Source organism: Osmia lignaria, chromosome 13 (genome assembly GCF_051020975.1).
Source record: "Osmia lignaria lignaria isolate PbOS001 chromosome 13, iyOsmLign1, whole genome shotgun sequence".
Classification (NCBI taxonomy): domain Eukaryota; kingdom Metazoa; phylum Arthropoda; class Insecta; order Hymenoptera; family Megachilidae; genus Osmia; species Osmia lignaria.
Window position 1 is genome coordinate 6,647,120 of NC_135044.1, and position 25,420 is coordinate 6,672,539.

The window sequence follows — 25,420 nt, forward strand, 5'->3', positions numbered from 1 at the left end:
CTCAAGTTTAGTCTGCATTAATTGCCTTATTGATATATTTGAAGGAGTACGTTGTTTCTTGTTCTATTAATCGTTCAACAAAGCGATTCCATAAGAAAATAGAAATTCACATAAATGCATGCGAAAGGACATAGTTAAAAGGTGGACAGTTTGCATACCAGTGAATTGGTGATGAATAGTGATGCAGCATTCATGTGTCCCCATACACCGTTCTGTAATACTAACCGCATAATTAATAGTGGTCTTTGAGGAAAAGCTAACTCAATGGACAAACCATGTAATTTCAATTGGACAACAATTGAAAGTTTTATAATATGAAGTGTTTTAAATTAAGGCACAGTGGAGGTACTAATTAAATTTTTATTTAGAGAGATTGTTTACAATTGATTAGTGAGCAAAATATTTTGCATCGAATTGTTTAAATATGCTCGGAATTTTCCAGGTTAATGAAACGGTAATTAATTCGACTTGTTATTAGTAAAATAATAATTTAAGTGGATATCGAAGTTTATCCAATTCCAGTGTGCAAGCAACAACGTGAAATTAATTATTCGACGTAACGATCGATTGACGAGCCCTTGACTGAATTAATTATACGCCCTTGTACCTTACTTCAATGGATGCTGTCACGATCACTAATCATTACTATACTATAACTGACAATAAGTTTACATTTGATTACAATGATCCTTTATCATCAAATATATTTTATTTTTTAACACTGAAAGAACCACAATTTTAATTTAATTTTGCGTTCCATATTACTTTCATCCCCTTCAATTTTTGTAATTATTTTTTTTTCTAATTAAAGATTATTAAATTAGAGAAAAATTTGTGAAAAAGTCAAATTGTTTAGAGATTTTTAAATTTCAATTTAGAAAAGTTTACTTACTCAGTTAGCTGTAAACAGTGATTAGAAAAGAAAGAATAAATAAATAAATTAAATGAACTCGGTTGTTATTTGTACGCTAGTATTTCGTTCCGTTGATTGTGTCCAGGATTTTTTTTTTTTCGAAGGTGAGATGAACGAGGATATTCGTCGGACGAACAGACAGAAAACAATTGTTCAATTTCAAGTTAACGTACTCGCTCAGTAGTATTTGGTATTGAAATCGATACCGGTAGCCGGACGACAAAATACGGTTTTCTGTCGCGAAGCTCTTCTGCTCGGTTAAATCACTCACCAGTATATTTTTATTCCCGGTACTGTTCGTTACTTCGCTTTATCTCCATGGAAAAATCGACAAGTTTGAAAATAATTTGAATAACAGTTTCGGAACCATGTTTTACACCTGTTCCGATGAAAATAATGAAAATTAATTAACACATTAATCAACGCTATTATGTGATGTTTGAACAAAGATAACAATTATTTAAATATCTGAGAGTAGTATAACTTTGAAAAAATAAATTTTTAATTAAAATGAAGAAGGCATCAAATTAAATGGTGTATCTGATAATTAGTAATTGAAAATTGATTACAGATTACTTGAGAAAATAAAATAGAAAACAAGGATTAATGTCAGAAATATATAAAAATATAGGGACGAGAATAGTGTATTATATGCTGAAAATAGCCAAAATCATGATTATTCGCGTGTGTATGGAAACAGATAACACTAACTGGCTAGATAATGGAATTTAATAACGACCTTCCTTGTTCCCTTTCTCTATTCACGATTCTCAACTATGGCGAACGGGTGCGCGGTAGTCTGTTGGTTAATTAGCAATTAAATATCAAGCAGCCAGCGTAAAGGTGGGCACAGATGCTATTTCGTATCAGCTTGGCCACTTAACAATGGGCAATTATGTATAATAAACAGGCCATACCAGTTAAGCATTACCCCTGACTGGTTGTTCGAATAAGCATTCGGATAATTGAATCTACGGTACTTCGTAAGCGGAGATTCTATCTAGTGGTGTAGAGTTGCTGATTCTAATCTATCTCTGTTCAATAGTTTAACAAGAAAATATTACTGTCATTTGCATACAAAGACTTGAATATTGAAAATGCAAGTCATTCATAATAAAATTAATTAAATTAAAATTCTTAGTAAAAAATGGTTTATCATCAATTACAATGAATAATGAATTAGTTACTATAAATTTTAGAAAATTTTGTTGCTGACTAGTGAAAACTTGATGATGTTAATTACTCCTACCTTTGATAGGCTTGTTGATGTGTGCCCGGCGTCAATGGAGTAGGATTTTGTGCAGCAAGAGCAAGTTTCTGCTGTCGTTGTTGAAGCATTTGTCTGCTAAAGACTCCGTATCCAAAACCATAGATCTCATCCTCTTCCTTATCACTGAGGCAACTCGAGGGCTGCAAACAAATATTAAAAATCCTCCATCGTTTCCACGTTTTACCAAGTTAAATTAAGAAAATTGAAATTGTATTAAATTTGAAAGCATTAAATATTCCAATGCATTAATAATTTAATTTCATTAATTCTGAAAGAACACTTGGTTAATTATTCACTTCGGTGTTTTCTTGGTTTTAGAAAAAGCGAAGCTCAATCGACGATCGATAGAGAACTCGATTAGCCGCAAGAAAAGTCTGAACGGCGAACAATAACTAATTTAAAGCAGAATCGACAGATCTACACGGTTAATTCCTTGAAACTACTTTTCCGGGATCCTCTCCGAGGACTTTCAATTCTACGATAGAAAGTGTTTAGTCTCTCAGTTCAACGCTAAATCCTTCTTTCAAAGAACGTGACCAGAAAGGTAAGACTACATTTTTCCTTTGTACCAAAAGTAAATTTCAAAAAATTCACCGTCAAAATATTATCATTTTCATTTCGAAGAAATTTACCCTCTTTTCTTTTCAATCCACCCAGAAATTAACTCTGATATACTTCTCCTGTAATCACGTGTAAATGAATCTCATTGGCCGTTTTCAGGTAAACTATGAAATAGGTACAATTACCTGACGTATGTACGAAAGAAGTCTAGAAATAAAGGAGAAAAGTGAAAGAGATTCGTGAGGGTAAATACTCGAAAGAAAAAGAGAAGGTAAAGGAGAGAAAGAAAATCAAGGAGAGAATAAAAAAGAGACGGATTCACTTACCGAGTATTTTCCGGGCACGTAAATGGGCTGTGAATGACTGGTGGTGAGTTGAGTGTTGGGCATTCTGGGGGAAGCATTTGTTTCACGGCGACGTAGCTCCTCGAGCGGCTCCAGGACGTCTCCGTAATGCGTTCTGAAGAGGTCTGCATACCTTGAAGCGAGCCCCTCCAAGTATCCCCTCTCGCCTTCCTGAAACAGTCATTCGAAAAAGACGAAACGTCAAGGAGGGTGTTTTCATGAATATAACGCGATCTACTTGCTAATCCTTGCCAACATAATTTCATCAAAACTGTATAAATTTTAATAAATTCTTTCAAAGAAATCTTTAATTTTATTATTGCAAATGATAGAAGTACAATTTCAACCTTTTGTTCCACGATCTGTCTTTTAATTTTATTAAAATTATATAAATTTAAATAAATTTTTTTTCAAAGAAATCTTTCATTTTCTTATTGCAAGTGATGGGGGTGGAATTTGAACCCTTTCCCAAAGGTTTTCGTATGTTTCATGATAAGATGGCTGAGACTAGCATCAAAACCAAGAGAAGACGAGAAAATGTTGAAGAAGCGAAAGAAGAAGAAGAAGAGGAAGAACAGAGCTCTGACGGAAGTCACATTAATATTTCACAATTCCACTTTTGCTGCCTCTCGATGGCTTCCTGCCGTCCAGGGAAGGGCTATGTTCTTTCTTTTCATAAGTTTAAGAAAGAGAGACAGAGTGGAAAAAGGGACTGAAAAACGTAGAAGAACACTTTGTCTGGCGCGAGTCTCGTTTTGCTTACACTTCAAGCGTCGCCATCGATGTAAGCGACGTCGTTCTCCGCGTTTCAGACTGACAGATATGTATTTTTTCCTTACCAAGTACATTTCTTATATTACATTCTCTAATCGAACCAATGAAACAATAAATAAATGCTAATTACCCAACAGTTAACGGTGCAAGAACATTTTATGAAAATCCCTCATAAATATTATGAATATAAATGATTAAAATGTTTAATCAATACGAGTGGCGTTAATGAAATTCCAATCTGGTTATGATTAATTTGAAGTAAAATAATTAACGGAAGAAGCATCGAAATTACTGGTACGTAATAAATGTGTCAATTATTAAGGATAGCGTTTGATTGCAGTGTTCGTTATGCGTGTACGGTTTGTTGATCGGGGATTGGCATTTCGAAAGATACAACAGCGAGGAGCGAATATGAATTCTCTTGAAAAACGAATCGTGAAAGCGTGATATTGAATGGTAAAGAAGAATCAGCTCTTTGCAATCGACCTATATCCTTTCACTGTGCAAACAAAGCTTACAAAGACCGAACGAATTCGTTCGCTGATCCGTATCACGTTATCGGTACTACGTGCACGCAACAAAAATTTATATGTGGGATAGAGAACCAGAACCGGGAAATCTCAATATGTCTCTTAAACCGAAAACAGAATGTAAATTATTGGAAACAAATTGATACACGTTACATTCCTATTCGAAGTGATTTCTCTTGGAAAGAAAACAATTTTGGTGGACATTACTCAATTGGCAAGCACAGATTATTATGCAATTTTGATACGATGTAAAATTCCATAAAATGTATTTTATTTTATTTTATTTTGAATGGGATAAAAATAATTTTAAAAATTATAATTAAAATTTTATTTAATATTTCACAAACTGTGAGGTGTAGATGAAAAATTCAGAATTCATTGTTCAGTAAATGAAAATTTACTTACACCCAGATGTAAATTACAATTACCTTTCAAATATATTTTTGCTATCATTGTTTGTAAAAATTTGACTGCGATTCGTTTCCAACACGATTAGACAATAGTATAACAAACCAGACGATCGTTGCTGAAATAAAAATAATAGAATATTCTCTGCATCATTGTATGTATACGAACAGTTTCGCAGCACGAACGTGTTTCGTTCGCTTGTTGAATCAATCAAAACAGACAGATCAAAATATCAAGATCTACTCGCTTCAATATTTATGATCGATACAGTACTGTTAGATAAACGCAAGTGTCAATAATATACACAGTGGGATCTGTAAAACGCGCGCTGGTATCATACAATAGGTATCGGTTCGCGGAGCATCCGATAAATCGATGGCGAATAAACTTATCAAACGCAACAGTGGCAAACGTCAAAATTTTTATCACGATACAGGATCTATTTTAATATTTTTTAAAGCATGTATACCAGACCTTGGATTATTTATAAAAAAAGAAAAAAAAAATATAAAAATTTTATTTTGCTGTTCAAAAGTTAAGGAAGACGATGAACCATGAAAGAGCGAAGGAACAACGAAAGGAATCATAGTTCCATCATCTTCGTTCCTTTCTTCTCGCGCCTTTATCTATAATTTGCAAGTATTAATTAAAATTCCAATCTACCAGTTTAATACGACGAATTCATTGCCTCGTACTTTGCTGCAGCTCTTGTTCCCCTCCTTTTTGCTTCTTTTCCAAACCCCTTACCCATTTTTCTCTGTTTCTCGTTTGGTCCCCATCACTCATCCAACGAGGAGGGGTGGTTTAACGGTCAAACTGAAACTTTCAAGGCGAGAGCACATAAAACGAACGAATTTTCCGCGGCAGCGTAACTCTTTAGGAACTTTACTGCCTCGTAAATTAAAATTTCATCCATGAACGGATAATCGAGGGGTGATTAAAGAGTTCGTTTCAATAAGCTGACCGAACGTCAGGGGACAGGTTGGATTCGATGTTGTTTTCGCGTCCACTTGATATTTACACAGTGATAAATTCACCATCGATCCTCTTCTCCAGATAGAAAGAAGTTCTTTGATTAAGTTCGGTTAAAGGGATACCTTCTTCACGATTTCTTTCAGTCCTTCCCTTTTCAAGAAGTACCAGTAACGAACTGTATTTCAAAATGATAAATATTTCTTTTTCTTTATTGCCCTTTGGGTCGTCCATTTGCGGTTTGTTAATTTTATAATAAAATAATATTTCTGACGATGGACACAAGTGTTATCTTTGATTTATTTTTCTTGAAAATTCACTTATCATTAAAATTTGATGGTTTTTATATTTTTAAATTGAAGGTAAAAATTTTCCTCGTGCAACTTAAATTTTTATAAACTCACTGATATTGCAAGGAAAATGTTTACATCAATTTTAATATTCAACGAATCCCAGAAATTTTTATTATTATGCATCCAGCCCTAGGTTCATCAATCTTTACCTCGTACACGATTCATTACCGATGCAACATTATCGAAGCATAAAAATATGATTTATACAAGTTCAAAGGTCTCGAGTACTCTGGGTGCAAGTTTAAAGGAAACAGCATTACGTGGCACTGATTGTACAATCAGAACTATACACATATATAAATGGGATGAAAGTTTTTGAGGGGAATCGAGGGTCGTACGTGATGATCGAACAGGAAAATAGAGATGTAAAGATAGGAATGGTTGTGTTCGAGGAGCGGAGACGAAGGATGAATCGATGAAAGAAAATGTGGGTAAAGTCGGTCTTCTAGTACGAGGTTAAACTCTACGAGTAAAGGAATGGTAGTTGAAAAGGGGTAGTTTCTTGACTTTTCAATTTTCCTTCACTCTTCTATCTTTTACTGCTCGTTTTCCTAACTCCTTAACAACTAACCGGTCTAAGCGATCGTGAAGAGTCAATATAAGATTTTATTTCTGATTTTCATAAAATAATTGAACAAAAAAAAACAAAAATTCTAGCTACAAATTCTAATACAAAAAATATTCATCGTTCCTCAGCAGTTAAGGGTAAAGAAGTAACAGGGATGTTACAAATTGGTGCTTCGTATAAAAAATAAAATAAAATGGCTCTCATTGATTTTGCTGTCAAGATTTATCGGCGATAGCATTGTCTACGAACAAGCGTCGCTCTTCATTTACTTAAATCCGAAGCGCGAAGTAGTAGGTAGGCGTTTCACGATAATTGGGCGGCTTGAGGGGGATATTCTCTCGGCAGGATAGAAGGACGGAATTATTTTCGGGTGGCCCTTCAACGGCCGTTGCACCCGCCATTAGTGCACCCACAAACTCACCCCTTCCCACGGCAACGTATTCATTCTCACCCCTCATTATTTACATATACTTCATTTACCCTGCTCTTCCATCCCTCCTGAAATGTAATTCGTGAAAATCGAAGTGAACCGAAAATTCCGAATCTTCAAAAGTAATCGAGTACCAGTCCAACAAATAAACAACGGCTTTCATCGAACCGTACAGTCATTTACAAAAGTTTTATTACCTTACAGAGATCGATTCCCATTTACTTTCGCAATGTTGATGAAATTTAATGACCGAATTATCAATATTTATGTAACTTACTACAAGCGTATTATTATTTTCCTGATTTTATTGAGCTGTACAGGGATGGGAATGCATTAATCGGACAAGGCAGGTGGAAAATCGAGCTGGCGATAGGTGGCCGACTTCATGAATACTGTAGAAACTTGTTTCAAACTTCCCTGCGAATTATTTCCCTGTTATGAATCGTAAAACGTATGTCACGTACTTAAAAAGTTGCCAAATTTTCTTTGGAAAGTTTTATACCATTTAAACTATTCTCAAGTACATAGTCCCTTCTATATACTATCCTCATTATCACTGTTTTTATATTTTAAATATTTTTTTCGAACCAATCTTAAAAACGCACAATTGTACATGTACATAAATTTTGAACAGACGAATTCCTGAAGTTAAAGCATGAATTTTTGAATTTTTCCTGCCTTGAAGTTCGGAAGAGAAAAGGAATAAAAGATGTCCATCCTAAATATGAATCCGCACTTTTCAACCCGGTAGAGATATTCAGGAGCGAGTCTTGTCGAAAACTTTCCAAATTCTCATTCATCTTGGCGCCGGTCGTTTCAATTATAAAAATGAAGAGGCATCTTTGTCCAGGAATACCCTAGACGCAACACTCGGATGCTTTGATCAGACAGAAGCATTTGAAACGAATAAAGAAGCCGGACAAACAGGGTGACGAGAGAAAGGAAACGAACAAAAGCGAAAAAAAAGAGAAGGAAAAAAAAAAAATACATGGACCAGAAATCTGACGGGGTCTTTGGACACGTCACAGCACCGCGTTGCTTTTAGTTCGTATTACCGCGGACCAGTCACACGAAACTATCGTGTCGCGAACTTACAATGACGGAAATCTCGCCCGGGAAACCGGAAGGGAAAGAATAGTGCAGAAACTGACGGAACAGACAAGCAGAGATAGCTTGAACGAAACTGTTAAGCAAAGAAGGGGAAGAAAAAGGAATTTTTCCGGCTGTACGAAGACTTTTAGCCCGTTTAGAATAGGGGAACGAGTGCTAAACTGACAATAGCAATTTTTCTTCTTCTTTTTCTTCTTTTTTTTTTTTTCAAGACTGCACTGCTACACTTAACAATGCTACACAATCCATATACCGTTTTCCGTCCTTTTCTCCACGCTTTCCATTTTCCTTTCCTCTATCTTTCTCATTCTCACTCGCGTACACTCAAACGCTCGTTCAAACTATCCTTTCGCACCGTATCCCCTTTCTCTGCATGCTAACTCACACCTCAGCCCTCTTTCTTTTTCCTTTTCGCAGACTGTTTCTCGGGTCCGCAGATTTAGTCTATCCGTGAAACGACCATTAGAACAATGAGCAATGCATTTTTCTGATTAAAATTTAGCCATTGTGCGCTGAGAAATATTTTCACAGAGTATCATGTGTTCAGGTTATATTTGCAACTATAATATTATTTATTTATATATTTCAGAGTACTGGATTCTAATTTAAGAATTTTATTTTTCTATCGCACCTTGGTATGAAACTTGAAAATAGATGAAAGAAAGAAAGGCAAAAACAAGAGGTGAAAGTGGAGAGGTTGCGAAGGAAAGGAAAGACAGATGGCGAAGAATTAAGGGGTTGGTTGGCCAAGTAGAAATTAAGACGACCACTCTTAAGCCTGTCGCCGAAAATCTGACAGTTAAAAACAAGTGAAATACCTATTCAGTTTCCACTTTACCATAGTGCAACTCTCCAAAACCAGTCTGCTGAACATTGCTCGTCAACCTTTGACTCTTCTTACATTTTGCTTTTATCATTTCAAGGAGAAATTTAAATTTCAGTCTGATCCTGAACTAAAAGCTTAAATATAACAATAATAAAAAAATTCTGGTCATTATAATTATAAAAGTTTATATAATAACTCTTCCATTGATTAAAAATGATACTTTTTCATTTACATACTGATACGAAACCCTATGAAAAAAAGTTTCAACGATTAAAGGTCGCGAGAAATGGGTAAGATCGCATGAAAATGTAATTTCGCGAAATAGAAATGAAAATTGAAGCGGCGTAGTTAAATTTTCTCTTCTTACCCCTTAGTCTTCTCCTTTTAATTCTTCGACGGAATATGAAATTAGTCGCAAGCCCGTCCTAAGGGCTCAGAAATTGATTGCGTTAATTATGCAGATATCGTTCAAAGCAGCGGCGAGTTATTCCTTGCGAGCGAAGTGCCGTTAAGCCTATGCACGAATTTATATTAATTCCACCTGAAATGACCCATTTTAATAATTTTCCGTTCCAATAAAAACGGCGGATATTACGACGAGCCCTGGGTTCAATGGTTTCGGTTAATCCAAATAGCTTATTTAATATATTCTATTACACTTTGGAGTTCTGGAAATTATAGTTTTCTTCAAGTCTTTAAATACAGAAGAACTAAGATTCCACATTAAAAAAAAAATGTAGAATAAAATTTCATTTCCAAAAATTGGACTTTCGATTATTAGAAAATTTAGAAATTGCAAGAATATAGAAAAATCTTTAAAGTAGCCACAAATTGTGCACCTACTCTATAAAACAGAATTGGACGACTCGTATGTATGCACACGCACATTGTGTGGAATAAAAGCAATCCACAATGCAGGGGCGGCATCATCAAAGGACATAGGGAGAGACACAATAGAGAACAACATCCTCCATGTGTTGCTATTGTCCCCTAGTCGCTTCGCGTTGCTAATTTTATTGAATGAGCAATGGAACGGGGCACTTCGAAGTCGTCGTTAGTTGAACACGTCACTGGAAATCTAAGTTACAAGGTTACTGTTCCAGTCCGATTCATATTTACAATTCCAAGATAAATTGGAAGGTTGGAAAGTAGCTTTCAACCCTCCTATAATCTTCAGAAAATGATTCTCATGGGGTCGTGATGAGTGCAGTGGGTAAAAATCGATAGAAGAGGAAAAAGGCAAAGGAAATGATTAAAAATATGTTTGCTTACAAAGGGTTAAAAGGTGGAAAAATAAATTCAAGATTAATATCATTTTATAATCATATCATTATTCGTTCTACTTTATACTCATTATCAGAGTACCAGCATCCTTCTCAACATTTTGGTCTGACAGAATTAATTTGATTTCATGGTAGATTCTGCTTTCACCACACACTGTGATCATTCTATTCACTCGACCGTGATAATCGCTCTATGAATACAGTAAGTGGTTTGTACCTCCTCATAGTTTGAACTATTTCATAAAACTTGACCCAACGGAAGAGATTCATTCAGGAGATTGTTCGAGAGAAGAATCTTCGAGATGCTAAATTATCACGCTTAATAAAGAGCGTTCCGTATAATAATTACGACGAATAAAAGGAGAAAAGGAGGGCGGAAGGAGTTCGATAACCATTAGAAGGATAACAGTGGTGAATGTAGAAGCTTTGCTTGGAAAGGAATGAAATATATAGAATAATCGTTCCTTAGAAATATGTAGTTATCTTTTGAAAATCTTTTCAGTAATTTATAAACAATATTTGGAGCGATCATCACCCTGTTATTTTGTCCATTCCATCCATAGTGTGGAATCACATAATGATGCGTTCTCGAATAGAAAATTGATTGCCTCGTAAAACAGGGGGAGAGTGTCATTAAGAGGACACTCGTGAGATTCGAATCGAGGACAAACACAGCCCGTATACGTATCAAGCTAATAAGATGGAACGACGAATGCCGACCACGTAATTAGCTATAGAAGCAACTGACGCAAACATTAATTAACGTCTACAACGATGAGTGTGCGCCTGTAATTACCTTTGGCGAGAGTATAATCTCAGGACTAGGCTGTACATTCGAATCCTGATAACAGAATAACTTCGTTTCAGATGATTAGAGACGTCATCAATTATCAATTAATTATTTTTTACAGAACACACAATTGTTATAAATATAAAATGTAATCATGATTCAATTTCCATTAATTAAACGTCTATTGAAAATTATTCTCACATTTTATTTGACAACTATTTGCTTTCAACTGCGGACAGAAATGGCATATTTATAGATTAAATTGAAACTGATTTCGATTCCATTTGACAAATTGATCGCAAATAAATCTTTGCCAGCCGCATTGACAGCTCCGGGGTGTTGTGTTTGGCACGTGTTAATGAGAAAACCACAATTACAACTCATTTGTGAAAATGCAAAATTCAAATACATCTGTTCTATATGTTATTCAGAGGGAAATTTACAAAATTTTACAAAATCCATTTGGTAATTAGGTGGTTCAATTGAAAACAAAAAATTAATTACATAAAAAGTGACTACCAATCACATTTCTACGTTGATTCGTAGAACGGCATTACTCGACAGAGAGGATGGAGAGAAATCTCTGAGAAATGGTTGAAATTCTAGACACACGGGCGTTAAAGGCATAAAGTTACAACTTTGAAGGAAAAACTGATCAGATTCGCTGGTAATTGAAACGTTCGATGCTTTCGAGAGGCGAACACCACTCGTCGACGAAGCGAGAGGAAAAGCACAGGGACTGTGAGAGAAAGTTGTCGAACGAAAGAGGGTGAGAGAGCTAGAAGCGACGCGGAATTGGATTGGTTTTTTACTAATTAAAATTTCAGACTTGACACCTGAACGTGCCGTCTTTAATGAGACGCCGTCTGGCACTGGGTTTCTCTCATTATTCTCGCGGGTACGGGTTACACACTGAGAAATAAAAAAAGAGAAGGAGAGAGAGAAGATGGGGTGACGGAGGAGGAAAAACGGCGGGAGAAGGACAAAGGGCGGAAAGAGACGAACATGGGAACGGTGTTAGTCACATAAAGTAATTTAACGCGCGTGCCTTTCGTTCGAATTTACTCGCCGAATCGTTTGACACCATTCGAACGGGAAGAAAAAAGCACCAGCCGAGCTGATTTCTGTTTATCCAAGCGGATGTTGCTGATTCAAAAGGGGTGGAAATTTTATGGACCTATAGATTTATCATAACAGCGGTACACAAATTATTAAATTAAAGGATGAAGCAAATCATTTTGTATTTTAAATCGATAAATAAAATTTGTATTATTAACCCTCATCCCTTAAATTAATTTTTGGTACCGAGTTTTATACGATATTAATAGAACACTAATTGACGAAGAAAAATAAAATATAAAATCAAATTTTTCCAGTAGAATTAACCAAAGTTGGAAATCAATTTCTGCGTCACGTAGAGACCCGGTGTCACAACTGTCGCGAAAGGAAAACAATATGAAGGTGTTAGGCCGGTTGCAGAAGGGAAACGGAACGGAATAATGTACGGATCAAAACCAGAGGCAAAATACAGAGGTAAAGGAAGCGTATGCGCACAAAGATGTTGGGTTTGTTCTGAAACGCGATACGTATCCAGTCGACGGTGTGGCGTTATTCAATTTTCAGGTCGGTCTTGTTGATTGTGCACGTAATGCCATTACCACAGCCGCCAGCTTCGGCTTGGAATCCGTTTTCCTATTGCTGTTGCGTCGGGACAATGTTATTTACAACTGTGACATCGTGACGATTTCAACGCAAAGGAACGCGATGAGAGAAGAAAACGAAAAATTGAAAGATATTTCTGAAATATCGCATCTACCTCTAACGAGCACGATGTAGCATTTATAGTAAAATAAAAAGAATATTGAACAACATTCAAAATTTTCATTTGAATTAATTACTCAGAAAACCATCATCCTTTAATTCCAATTCAACTCATCAAATTATATAACAATTATTAATAATATTTTTGCATTCTACTCGTAGCAAAAAGACGTCAAATTTGAAATATAAAAAATTTCACACGATTTATTAACACAAAAGCATCGCTAAATAGCAATTACAGTTCATCACGAACCTTTTATGATATTGATTCGGAATTACACCTTCGGAATAGCTCGTAATTGAAGTAGTAATCGTACGGCTATCATTTCAATTACGAATCAATTCATACTGCTTTGAATGTTTGATGCTTTTGTAACAAACGTAATTCAGCGTTCGCTATCGAGTCGGCTGAATGAGCGAGTAGGACTACGCACAGAAAGGAGAATCACTGAACGAGTGAAACAGAACATACGTATGAATGAACTGCTCACGTGATACGGGTGCTAGTACCGTACTACAAGGACGTGTGGGTATTCATGAATGAGTACGGAAACGATATGCACACATGCTGCGTACCAGAAAAAGTTACTCACAAATTAATTAATAATAAGAACATTCTATAAACGTGTAAATTCTATAAGTCTATAAATTTGTTAAATAATTATTATTAATTGTTTATTGCCTCCTTATATGTACCTTGCGATGAAATTAGGCTTCCCCCAGGAAAAGTAGCAATACTCGCCTCTTCTCGTAGAGATTCCCGTATTCCATCCTACCTCATCGGAGGTCACGGGGAGAATGACGATTTATGCGAAGAGGCCTTGCATACGAAATTTTATAACATTTAATAATTAAGAATCATATTATGTTGTTTCTAAATTTTAGATTATAATTTTGAAAATTCCTACTTCCCTTATATCACCCTTTTCCCTAGGAAGTCTGATTTAATCGCGATTGTAGAATATAGTTAAATATATTTTTAATAGTAATTCGAATATTTAGAATTGAAATATTTTTACTGCATTAGTCAGAGTGTTAATCTAATCGAATAAAAAATAAATAAAAATATAAAATAAAATTTTTCTCTCAATTTCTACCCATCTTGTATCATCGAACATAAAATCGCGAAATCCGATCTAACGAATCGTTGGAAAGTAGGAAAAACAAAAATGGAGGACACCGAAAGAAGCAAAACGTACGGCCGAGGGGGCAAGAGTTCTCTCTCTATTTTTCTCGAAGAAACGAGTGTGCTTGAAGGTTCATTTGTTACAAGGACGGTACGTTTAAAACGGTTAATTTTTACGGCCGCGATTTTTGCCCTGCCCTGGTGTTCGTTCACCCCGTTGGATCCCCTGGTCGCCGCTTTAATGCGAATTTATTCCTCAGAGTTAATTACGCGACACTAATTTTTGCTCAACTTCGTTCGCTCTCGTACAACCAAGACTGGTCACCCAACTTCCGCTTCCCAATTTTCCCACGGACTCGCTTTAAACTTCTTTCCATGCCCTTTCCTTCTGTTCTCTGCGCTTCTTCCTTTTTTTTTTCCACCTTAAGAAAGACTTTTCACGGTCCTTCCTACGAAAATTTCAAGATTCGCCAAAGATTTACTGGATTGGCCAATTAGTGAACCGGCTAACAAATTTTTTTCCCTCTCCGCCCCCCTTTCTCTTTCTATCACGGCCGCAATTTCGCAAACTTTCCTTGCCGGATTAATCCGTACGTAAGAATTATGAAATTATTGCTTTCCAGAAGTTGCCCGGGAAAAAGTCTAAAGTACTTTGGAGATTCCTCGCTTGAGAAGTTTGAAAAATACCGAGGAAATACCACCGATCCTATTTATTAAATGAATTTCATTCCTCTTTGAAGATACGATCTATATATTGCTTTTATGTCCCCGTATCGTTTCCTTCACCTTTTTCCTCTTTTTTTTTTAAAACTTATTTTACAACGAGCGACAAGTAATGATTTAAAATAATTCATTGATACTATTGATACCACTGGGCGATACCATTTCTCCTTTCATATTTGAAAAAAGGAACGTAGGTATTATAGGAAAAACGAATGTTGGAGAAAAAAAGGAAAGATGTAAGATATACCACGAACGTCGAACAACGATTTACCGAAGGTAATACCATTTGCTGGGAAATCCAAAGAAGCCAGCTAGACGAACAGAGTCGTTGAACCCATCGCGATCGTAGCCCGTCTTTTTCTTCGATTTTCCTTCGCGCAGTAAGTAATGGTATCTCCTCTTGGTAAGAAATTCTCATCGTTCATGAATGTTGCGCATGTAACAACAGCGGTAAGCAGAGTTCGGGTCATTGTGTACAGGTTTATCGATTCGTTGAGGTTATTTTTTTTTTCTCTATCGAACCATCAGCTTCGATGTCTGAAATCCATCCCCTACAAACGATGGAAAAGGAAGAGGTGCACGTAGGTAGGTGCATTTTTTAAAAAGCTTCGAACCGTTTCGAGGCATTTTTGTGTGTCTGAGACGCGATAGGGCGTCAAGGAAGAGAGCAGACGAGATAGGCGAAGAGTGAAAAGGATGATCCTGGATCCAAGGGGAACACCCTCTCCCTATCTCTTTCGGCTCCTTCTTGGAAGGGGTTGAGAGAGACAGGGGTGAACAGAGTTGAAGAGGGTCGAAGCGGGCCGTAGGCGGGAGCGATGATACGTGCGTGGAATAGCCTCGGTGTTTTGAACTCCTCGGAGATTTGGTTTACCAAGTAAAAGCCTTCCACCTTCTTCTTCTTCTACTTTTTTTCATCTTTTACTTTCTTAAATTTCTTTGATTTTTTCCGCCAACGTCATCAATTTCAGCCAGAACACCCTCGATATTTCATTTTTCACTCACAGAAGATTTAAAGCATTATTTTTGCAGTAATCAGCGAGAATGTGTGTTTTTTTTTAACTTTAGTTTATTTAATTTTTCCTGTAGATTTTCGCTTATTATTGCCCTTTTAGCTACTTCCAAAGTATTTATTTTAAAAAAATTCTTAATTTTTGAATTTATTTGCATTTATAAATTACAAAACCTTTTAATATCTCTTTTACCTAATTTCAGCATTAAATACCAAACATTTAAAATCTTTTCTAAATTCATTCCAAGGCTCGTCGAGTTCAACAGTTTGATCGCAACAGCATTCAAAAGTTTGAGAATTTAAACTAGATCGATTAAAACAGTTGCAAAGTTTAACTAGAATAGTTTAAAATAGTCGATTACGCTAGTTCTGGAAGTATCTTGTTTTCAAAAGTAGTATTATACTAAAACTAACTTGGAGTTCCTCCTTTTAAAACATCGGTAGAAATTTGCTGATATAGAAAATTAGAATGTAAGGGAATTCTGAAAAATTCACAGAAGTGAAAAGATAAAAATTCCTTTTTTTGTAATTGAGAAAATAAATGAGCTTGAAATCATTCAACCTTTTTCAAAAAATGAATCGACAGAGTCAATTATTAAATTCTTCGCTAATTAGCAAAATCAACTGTCGTGGAAAATATTGATTATTCTCGTTGAGAAATATTTTTGTTACTTCGTTACGCGTAATTCTTGATTAATTAATAAAATCGATGATTACGGCAAATAGGAGGTTCAATGAATTTTTTTTTTTCTTTTCTACATTTTTCCACTTATCTTCGCGAAGAAGCAGCAATCTTGAAATATCACTCCTGGCGTGAGTTATCGCGGTATTTAATCATCTCCAATAAGCTCGGATCGTACACTCTCCTCGTTCTTCCCCCTTATTTTTCTTTTTATTTTTTTCTCCTTCTGTTCCACTGCTAATACTTTTTTCTTCGTTTTCCTCTTCATGGCTTTCAGCTTCGGTAGGCGCACATTTTCGGTCGGTTTCTTAAGGATCGCGTCAAGAAATTGTGCCTAACGACCCTTTACCACGTTTTTCTTGCCAAGTAATTAAGAACGATCGGGGAGAGTCCGTTAAGAGGGTGGGAAATCGTGAAAATTGCTGGCAAGTGTACAGACTAAAGAAATATTTTTCCTTTAATTGAATCGGTCAGTGCGAATAAAAGTCATCTGCTGTTCTTTTCAACTTTCACAAGATAAAAATAAAACAGACTGATTGAATTATGAAAATCAGAATCAAAATAATATTAATGAAACCTCAATTATTATTAGGTATAAATACCTAACGTTTGGAGAATAATCATTGGATCCGCCGACGGATTTGAAGGTTACAGGATTTCAGACATATTGATATTAAAATATGGGAAGAGCATATACATGAATATGCAACAAACAAATGTATATACAAAACTGAATGCATCACGACAGATGGAAATTTAATCCTCTTACAGAAACAAAGCTTTTGCACCGTGTAATTTTAATCAATGCAAATGCTTTCCTAAATAATCAATCAGTTTCATCATGACGCTTATTTACAAGTTGCGCCGCATTTTATCAAAGTATTTTACTGTGAATCTTTGTGAATTTATAACACCGTCAGATTTTGCCATCCTCTATAATTTATAAATATTTAAGCTTCATACAGAATCGCTAAATAAAGTGCATCTGCATTCTACCAAAGCATATTTGCATTTGATATTTCTACTCGAATTTCGAAACAAAATTTTTGCTTTCGACCTTAATCTGTTTGCTTTGGATCACTTCGATTCAAAAAATTTTACTGCAGCAAATGAAAATCATTGTTGTGAAACATGTTTCTTGGTTTATAATTGCATTAGCAGTATTAAGATATTAGAAATTTTAATTCTACGTTTATAGTAATAGCAATTATAACCCAAAGAAATCCAATATTTTAATAAAGGAGCCAATAAATAACTACAATGAAACGTTGTTTCAAATACTGACGAATTCGTTAAAACGACGGGTAGAGAGTGAACGGTGGTCGTGACGGTGTTAAAGAAATTAAAGTTTTAAATCGCACGTAACAAACTGTATTTTTTCTATCAGATTTTTTCAACTGAAAAACAATAAATACCTAGCAGCAGTACCATAAACCCTGTCGGCAACAAGCGTTGCAGCACGATGAACGATAGTAGAAGTGCACGACAGCATTGTCTGCCTTTCACGTTTCAAAAATTCGTTTCGAGTGGCGAGCCACAGTTTTGTTATAAAACGCATTTGTCGATTGCAAAACCAGAATACCGCTGCTTTTGCAATCCCCATGGTCGTCTGATAGATATCGCATACAGTACGTTGATCCCCATAAGGTCACACACCAATGTTGTATCCATCCTCTTTTCGGTTCGTCTATCGACGAATGGGGGGATCCTTCGCAAAAGTTTACGCACCGTCGAAATAGATGGCTGAATTTCCCCGGTGAATTGTACGGATGTACGTGAACGTTACTGGGTTGGTCCCCTTGGGATGACGAGAAAGTGTCAGAGTCAGTGATTCAACTGGAATCAAATCTGGTAGCGAGTAAGGAATAAGGAAAATCTCCCCTTCCCTACGAGAAAAGTCAAAGCTGTTTCGGATCTTCTATTGACAAATTTGGAAGAAACGATTTTTCAATTTCCTCGCATCGAATTTATTTAATTGTACGTCAAATATGGTAAAAATTTTATATTCCGTATTTCAACCCTTCCCATTTAATTTACAATCATTTGACACCTACCATTATTCGAAAGTCTATTTTATTTACAGAATGAAAGTTAAATGTTATTATTTTTGAAAAAATACGAGAATATTTTTATCACAATTTCCAGCTACCCCGATCACCGATGGTGATGAAAAATATCCTAACCCTGTCATCGATACTTCTCAATGGAATCTATCTAGAAAAGCGGAAACGCTCGTTTCATTTTTAGAATGAAAGTTTCTTCCTTCTGATGAAAAATAAAAATATTCGATATCTTATTGAAGATCCTCTGAAACATTTTCCAGAGAAATTACGATTAAAGAGGAAGCTGCTTAATTGGAACTGAAAGGAGTAAAATTTCTTATAAAGTAGCTGTTCCTTTCATTGGAAACTTAATTAATGTTCTTCGGTATATTTAGCATAACAAGCTTCTCAATTTATTTATCGAATTACAATAGCTGTATTAAGGATGCCAGAACGGAGGGGTTAATAATTTCATTTCACAGTTTAAAAAAATAATATTATCAGGTGAAAAATTCTAATCTTTTAATTTTAACCACCCGAGTACTTAAAATTCATATCTACAGACTCAATTACTTTTTGTTTTCATACAAATTAATCCGCAAGTTTATTAAGGATCGCTCCTCAGTTCAAGTGAATGTCGTGAAATATACATATATAGAGAAAACTTTAATGAATAATCTAACGACTTCGTCGTAAGCACGTACGTATATAGGTGGCTGTCCATCCTGACCGCAAACCGAGTCGCCTAGATAATCTGTTTTGCATATTTCGAGCTGCGTACAGAGGGTGGATGTAAATGCGTGCGATACTTCGCCAAACGTTACACGGTCCCCGCCAAATATTCACCGGAGGCTACTAATTAAGTCGAAATATTCGTTCATTTGAATGCAGCTGTAGCTGAACGACGGGTCAACTGAACGACAACGTGGAAAACGAAAATGTATATACATCTTAGAACGTACACATGGAAGCATAGCGAATTTATTAACGAAAATTGCTTTCAGGGATGAATATTGTAAATTACTTCTTGATAGTAATTTTAAAAGAAAATAATTAATTTCTCTTTAGAATGACAACTGCAGATTCTTCGTCCGAACACAAATCGAAAAGTCCTTTACCATTTTCCAATCCGCAGCTTCGTTCCTGAGATACAAGCGATTGAAACTTACGCGCACGACTTCCGGGGTGCTCCCGGAAGTTAAGTGATCAGCGATCAGCTGTTCGCTCGGCCGCCATTGGCTGACGCCAGAGCAGCGCGAAATTCAATCAGCTAATTTGAAATCACTAATATCTCGAAAACGAAGCCGCGTATCGCAAAACGGTAAAGGACTTTTCGATTCGTTTTAACGCGAAGAATACACGTAACCTTCTTTTGAGACACTCTGTATAATCTTGCGATGCGAAGAAGACGAAGTAGGATCGTTGCCGAATTACCAGAGTTATTTTTGTCGGTGACGAAGCGATTTGCATTTAAACAAGCCCGTCGCCTTCTCCCTCCCGGGATTGTCGGAGCTGGGAATGTCGTCGACGATTCGTCTGTCGTCACCTCGAAACCAAAGGCAGGATCAATTTACCAAGTATCGACTTTACTGCGGTTTTATTATCCTGTTTACTGTCTATTTCGTACCGTTTATTCCACCAGTGCCATCTCTTAATCTCTAACCTGGTACAGACGTCGAAGCAAGAAGTCGGCTATTTGTAAATTTTTATTGTGCCATTATTCCAACGTAATTTGAATCCATCGATAATCCAACGAACAGCATAGAACATAATGCAGGGGTAACAAAAAGCGTGCAGCTTATTTTCTTGCTATATGCACGAAGGAATCGAGACAAGAGGAATGTACAGATAGATAAATAAGTTTTATCGTGAGAAGAATGGGAAGAAGAGGAATACGTAGGTAGATAAATAACCTTTATCGCGGTGTGTGCCACCATGAAGAACTGGCGTCATGAACGGAAACGCTTTTCTACACGTACCACAAAATATTGACCCGTGGAGTACCATTAGTTTACTAATACTTTCCTGCATTTTGTGCGCGTTTATTACGCTACATATAAGGTGTCATAATATTTTTTCAAGAATACCCTCAGCTTATTATAAAAATAACTGATTATTCATTTTAAAGAAACTAAATTTATAATATAGGAAGAACTTGATCTCTTCGGATAAATAATAGGAGAATAAATGTATGAAAATTAATTAGCATTTATAAAAAATTCTGTATTTCTTTTTTTATAATTCTTCCCTTACTTACAACAAGTATATTTCCCTATTAGTTCACTCTGAATGTGAAGAAAAGTTTTAATTGACCTCGTTAAAAATTATTGTAGAATTCATAAATGTGTAGTTATACAAAGTTTCAGACGTGTAATAACTTATGGAACTTTTCACGTTTAATTCGCTTGATTATGCAAAGCCATGTTGCTTTATCTTTGGTATATGCACGTGTGAGGGAATCGTCAATTCTTCATGGTCTGGGACGAACAGTTACTGAATCCATGGTGAATTTCTCTCCTGCAAATTGCATGAGCTCGACTGGAACGAAGCCGACTTTATCGCTGACAGACGAACGTGACGAAGAATGAAAAAGAAAATCTTTTTCATGAGTAATGAAATTTGTATTACTTTCGTCTCAGTAAAATTGAAGAAGTTTGAATAGATTGACAGGACATTTTCGATAATAATGATTTGAAATACGAGTTGAAAAATTGATTCAAATAGTTAGAATATTGAGGTGTCGAAGAACAGAGAAATCTAAGAATAATTAAATATCGAATAATTCAAAAATTCAAGTATTCAAGAATCGAAGGGTTTAAGAATGTAAGTATCCAAGGATTCAAGGACCCAAAAATTGAAGAAGCCAAAAAATAAAAAATCTAGGAATTAAAAAGTCTAAGCAGGTAAGAATATAAAAATCTAAATATCCAAGAATTCAAGAGATCAAGAATTTATCCTATCTTCGCAACCATTTTAAAAAGTTTAACTAAACTCAATTCCTTGTTAATTTTCTATCAACTTGTTACGTTTGAAGAATGCTGTTTCGCCTAGTAAACTTTGATCGAAAGGGTTAATAATAGAGTGAATACGTTTAAAGAGGATTGCATATGTATGCAACGTGTACACGCGTGTAAGCACAATAATGAAACTGTGTGCATCGTGTTCGACGGCACAACTCCTGTTTCATGGGCGTGAAACAGCGTCAAAGGGACAGGTCCAGAATTTAATGTTATCCTTACAAGTAAAACGGAACGCGAAACTGTTAACCTAGATTCTTTGAAGTCGACCTTTCCGCCTACACCTCATAGTTTCGCCATTAACGTGGCACTAGAAAAAAAAATCGTTATAGTGAAATACCGATCACTTTGATTCCATCCTTCGTTTCCAAACAGACGTCACAATGTCTTTTAGAAAGAATTCACTACGGTTCACTGCTCCATTTGATTGCATTTTTATGACTTTTGTTTTGTCTTGTGACTTTTGGTTGATTTTTAAAACTCTATTTTATTTTGAACATTTATTATAGAAAATTTGTCTATTATCGATCTAAACGACAAATATATGAAACCAATTTTTTCTCTTGAGCCCAGATTACTTTTAAATTAAAAATATAAGGAAAATTCTTTTTTCTACTATAATAAAGTAACCTGTTTCATGGAAAATTAAAAAAACTATAATAGTTTGGAACACCCGCTATCTATCGATTTTTCGCAAACTAATAAGCAACAGACTTTCGTTTCAAACTACTAAAAAAAAGTTGTCGGGTGGTGAAATCTAACTTTTTTCCCCTTTTTCCCAATCATAAATTTGAATGCTGTTTTATTAAAGAACTGACGTTTCAAATATTGATGGATTATATTTTTGAACACTTCATGTAGTAGAAAAATTCTTCAAGTAATTTTTGGGGAGATGAAATTTCTATTGATTAATGCTTTGAAGATTTTCAATCCTAAAAAGAAAGATCAGTAAAAGCCAACACCAGTATAAAATATAATCTTCAAAAAATATGAAGAAAAAAAAATAATTGCTCCATAAAATAATTACAAAACCATTTGAAGATAAAAATAAAAAAACACGTCGGTTACTTGGTTTTTAATTATTTCGAAATTCTCACGCTATTACATTCCATTAGTCGCGCAGGGGACAGTGTACTCGTAAAAAGGAGAGATTTTCATGGGTTATGATATTCAGTTTTAACTGCGAATTTTATCGTTCGATTCGCAATCAATGTTGTCCAAGCAGGGGAATAGAAATTCATGTGAAATCGTTCGTTTCCTCTTGAAACAGTCGTTTTATAGAATATATTCAAAAAATTTTTTTTGTTTATTCCATGGAAAACAAAGGTTTTGGTACTTTTGAATTATATCGAAATTTAATAGAATTCATTTAACCAACTGCTATAGAAAATAAATTTTATTTTTTTATCAAAAAGGAATTTTGTTTAAAATACAATAATGGATTAAAATCACACCCCAATTTTTGAATTAAATACTACGATACCTTATAAATTTTTATTTTACCAAATAAGTTTGATAAAATAAAGAATTTTCCAAAATGAAAATTTTCAATTTACATTCTTTTTGACCATATGAATGAAGAGGTGCGAAGGGATACAAAAAGTATTTTTAAATCCTTTCCATCGTGTCGTACAATTCAATTAGTTCAATTACTTTAGAAAGTAGTATTTTCACTAAATTCACTATTTGCTGCGAATATCAGGTTTACTTAACATTACACACAACATATTTGCATATAAACTGGCAGAAAGCCGAATGCATTTTCAAATGGGATCCCAAATATTAGGGTAGTACTTGCAAAGTGACCATGCAAAGGCTGGCTGAGAGATTCGAGGTCACAAACTGCACCACCTAATTCGTTTAATTATTTTAATGTAAAGTTATGGACCTGACATATGAAACTGCCAGCAGAATTAACCTTTAGGCTATCTATGTTTACGCAATTTTGTAAATAAATATTTATTCATTAAACATTCCCACACTCTGCATTGTTTCTGGCTAATGTTTTTCATCAACTGATATCTTTAGTTATTTTTATTCCAATCAAGAGATTGATTATAAAAAAAATTCACGAAGAGAAGGAAAACCTTGTTTAAAATTCTTCTAATTTGAACGAAAAATCTACCAAAAATGAAAAATGAAAATAATTTTTATTTTATAAAATTTTCACCAACGTTTTATTCTTTCCACGTTGAAAAAGGTTACATTAGACGTAATGTCTCGGACAGACTATGATAACGAATGAAATTCATCTTCTCACTTTCCGGCACACCGTACCCAAATGTTACTAAATCATTCTTAGAACGACGTTGTGTCAGAAAAACAGGAGTTTATAGTAACCGTGAGTATGCAAAAGATAGAAAGCTAGGCGGAAGGAGTGTTGAGTGCTGATAAAGCGTCAGAGATCTTCAGAGTGTAAAGTGTTTCGATTACGCACGCTCGTAAATACCCGATACTAAGCTCTCAGAAAGATCAGGAAAATTGAAAATTGAGAAACTGCGATATTCTGTATTTTTTGTTTAACATTTTGCAAAGTTAAAATTTGCAAAATTCTATTCAAATCATTCAAAATCGAACTTTTGTATAAAATAATAGCACTTACTTGGTTTTAAGAAAAAAATCATTCATAGAAGGCAAGAAATGATGCAACTTACCTGCAAACAGAAAAATAAATTTTGTTAGTGGCATTTCAATGCAAATAAAAAAATAATAAGTAAATATTTGTAAATAATAGAATTCACTAATTTCTATGATTTTAATTCAAATTTCATTAATTATTGAAACGTAATATGGTACCACCTCTACCAATAAATACATTTATTGGTGATGCTAATAATAATAATAAAAAAAAAACATACACATCGAATTGAGTATCCTCCTCCTTTTCGAAGTCGGATAAAAAATAAAGTTGAACATTAAAAACAATACACGATAGCCAGAAAATTTTGCGTTTCGTATAATTTCATTTGGTACTTGATAAATGCCATTCATTACAAGGCGAATGGTAACAATAACATTCGTGCAAACATTCATCCGATTAAACTATAATTTGATAAAGTTCGGATGTAAATCCAATGCAATGAGAAATAATTACTTCGTTCACCGTTGTATCGGTCGCAGTTTTACACGTTTTTTCAACATCGGTTGTTTCCAACCGACTGACGCCACAGACCATGGAATCGATCGTCGAACCATTAATGGCTTTGATCCGAAGCGAAGTGCTAATAAAATGTTCGACTGTGTGTTAACGATCTTTTCATCGCCAATGCGGTGCATTTTACGATACTTTACGATAACGAGTATACCTATACTCCTAGCTTGCTCATTTTTCATCAATCTCCAGGAATTTTTATTACATGCTTGTTTTATTACCACTTCCAATATTCTTTTCTTTATCATTCAATTGAGTCTTCTTAAAATTGATATCATCTTTTGAACATGAAGAAATACCTTTTATTATTGCTTTCAAAGGCAAAATTAACTGTTCGAATATAATTTAATGTAATTTTTATTGTATATCAATATTTAAAAACCGAGTCAATTGAATGACAATTTATTAATTTCTCATTTGATAAAATCAGATTATAATACTAGCGTCCATGATCGCTACCAGAAGGTTTCCCCAGGGAAAATGATGATGTCCAAAACTACCCCCTCTCGTAGGCTTCCCGAATTTTTGGGGTCCGAAATTACATTTAAACCATATGCAAATGTATGCAAAATTTTCATGCGGTAAGTTTACACTTTTCCTGTAACACCCAGGTAAAATTCAAAATTTCTGAAAATTATAATTTCAAACTGCACACCAGCGCATGCAAATAACAAGTGACCGGCTAAGAAAATTCTCATCGAGTATACCCGGATA

At 35.0% G+C, this 25,420-nt stretch overlaps 1 protein-coding gene across 7 annotated transcripts in view; it reads right to left on the bottom strand.

Annotated features, from left to right (window-relative positions):
- LOC117602592 (uncharacterized) overlaps positions 1–25,420 on the bottom strand; it is a 172,596-nt gene that overhangs the window by 33,658 nt on the left and 113,518 nt on the right. For all 7 annotated transcript variants that reach the window (XM_034320808.2, XM_034320807.2, XM_034320804.2 and 4 more), the window contains 2 exons: positions 3,071–3,259; positions 2,163–2,323 (listed from right to left, as the gene is read on the bottom strand). In XM_034320808.2, the coding sequence (XP_034176699.2) occupies positions 2,163–2,323; positions 3,071–3,259 (350 nt within the window). The remainder of the gene's footprint in view (positions 1–2,162; positions 2,324–3,070; positions 3,260–25,420) is intronic.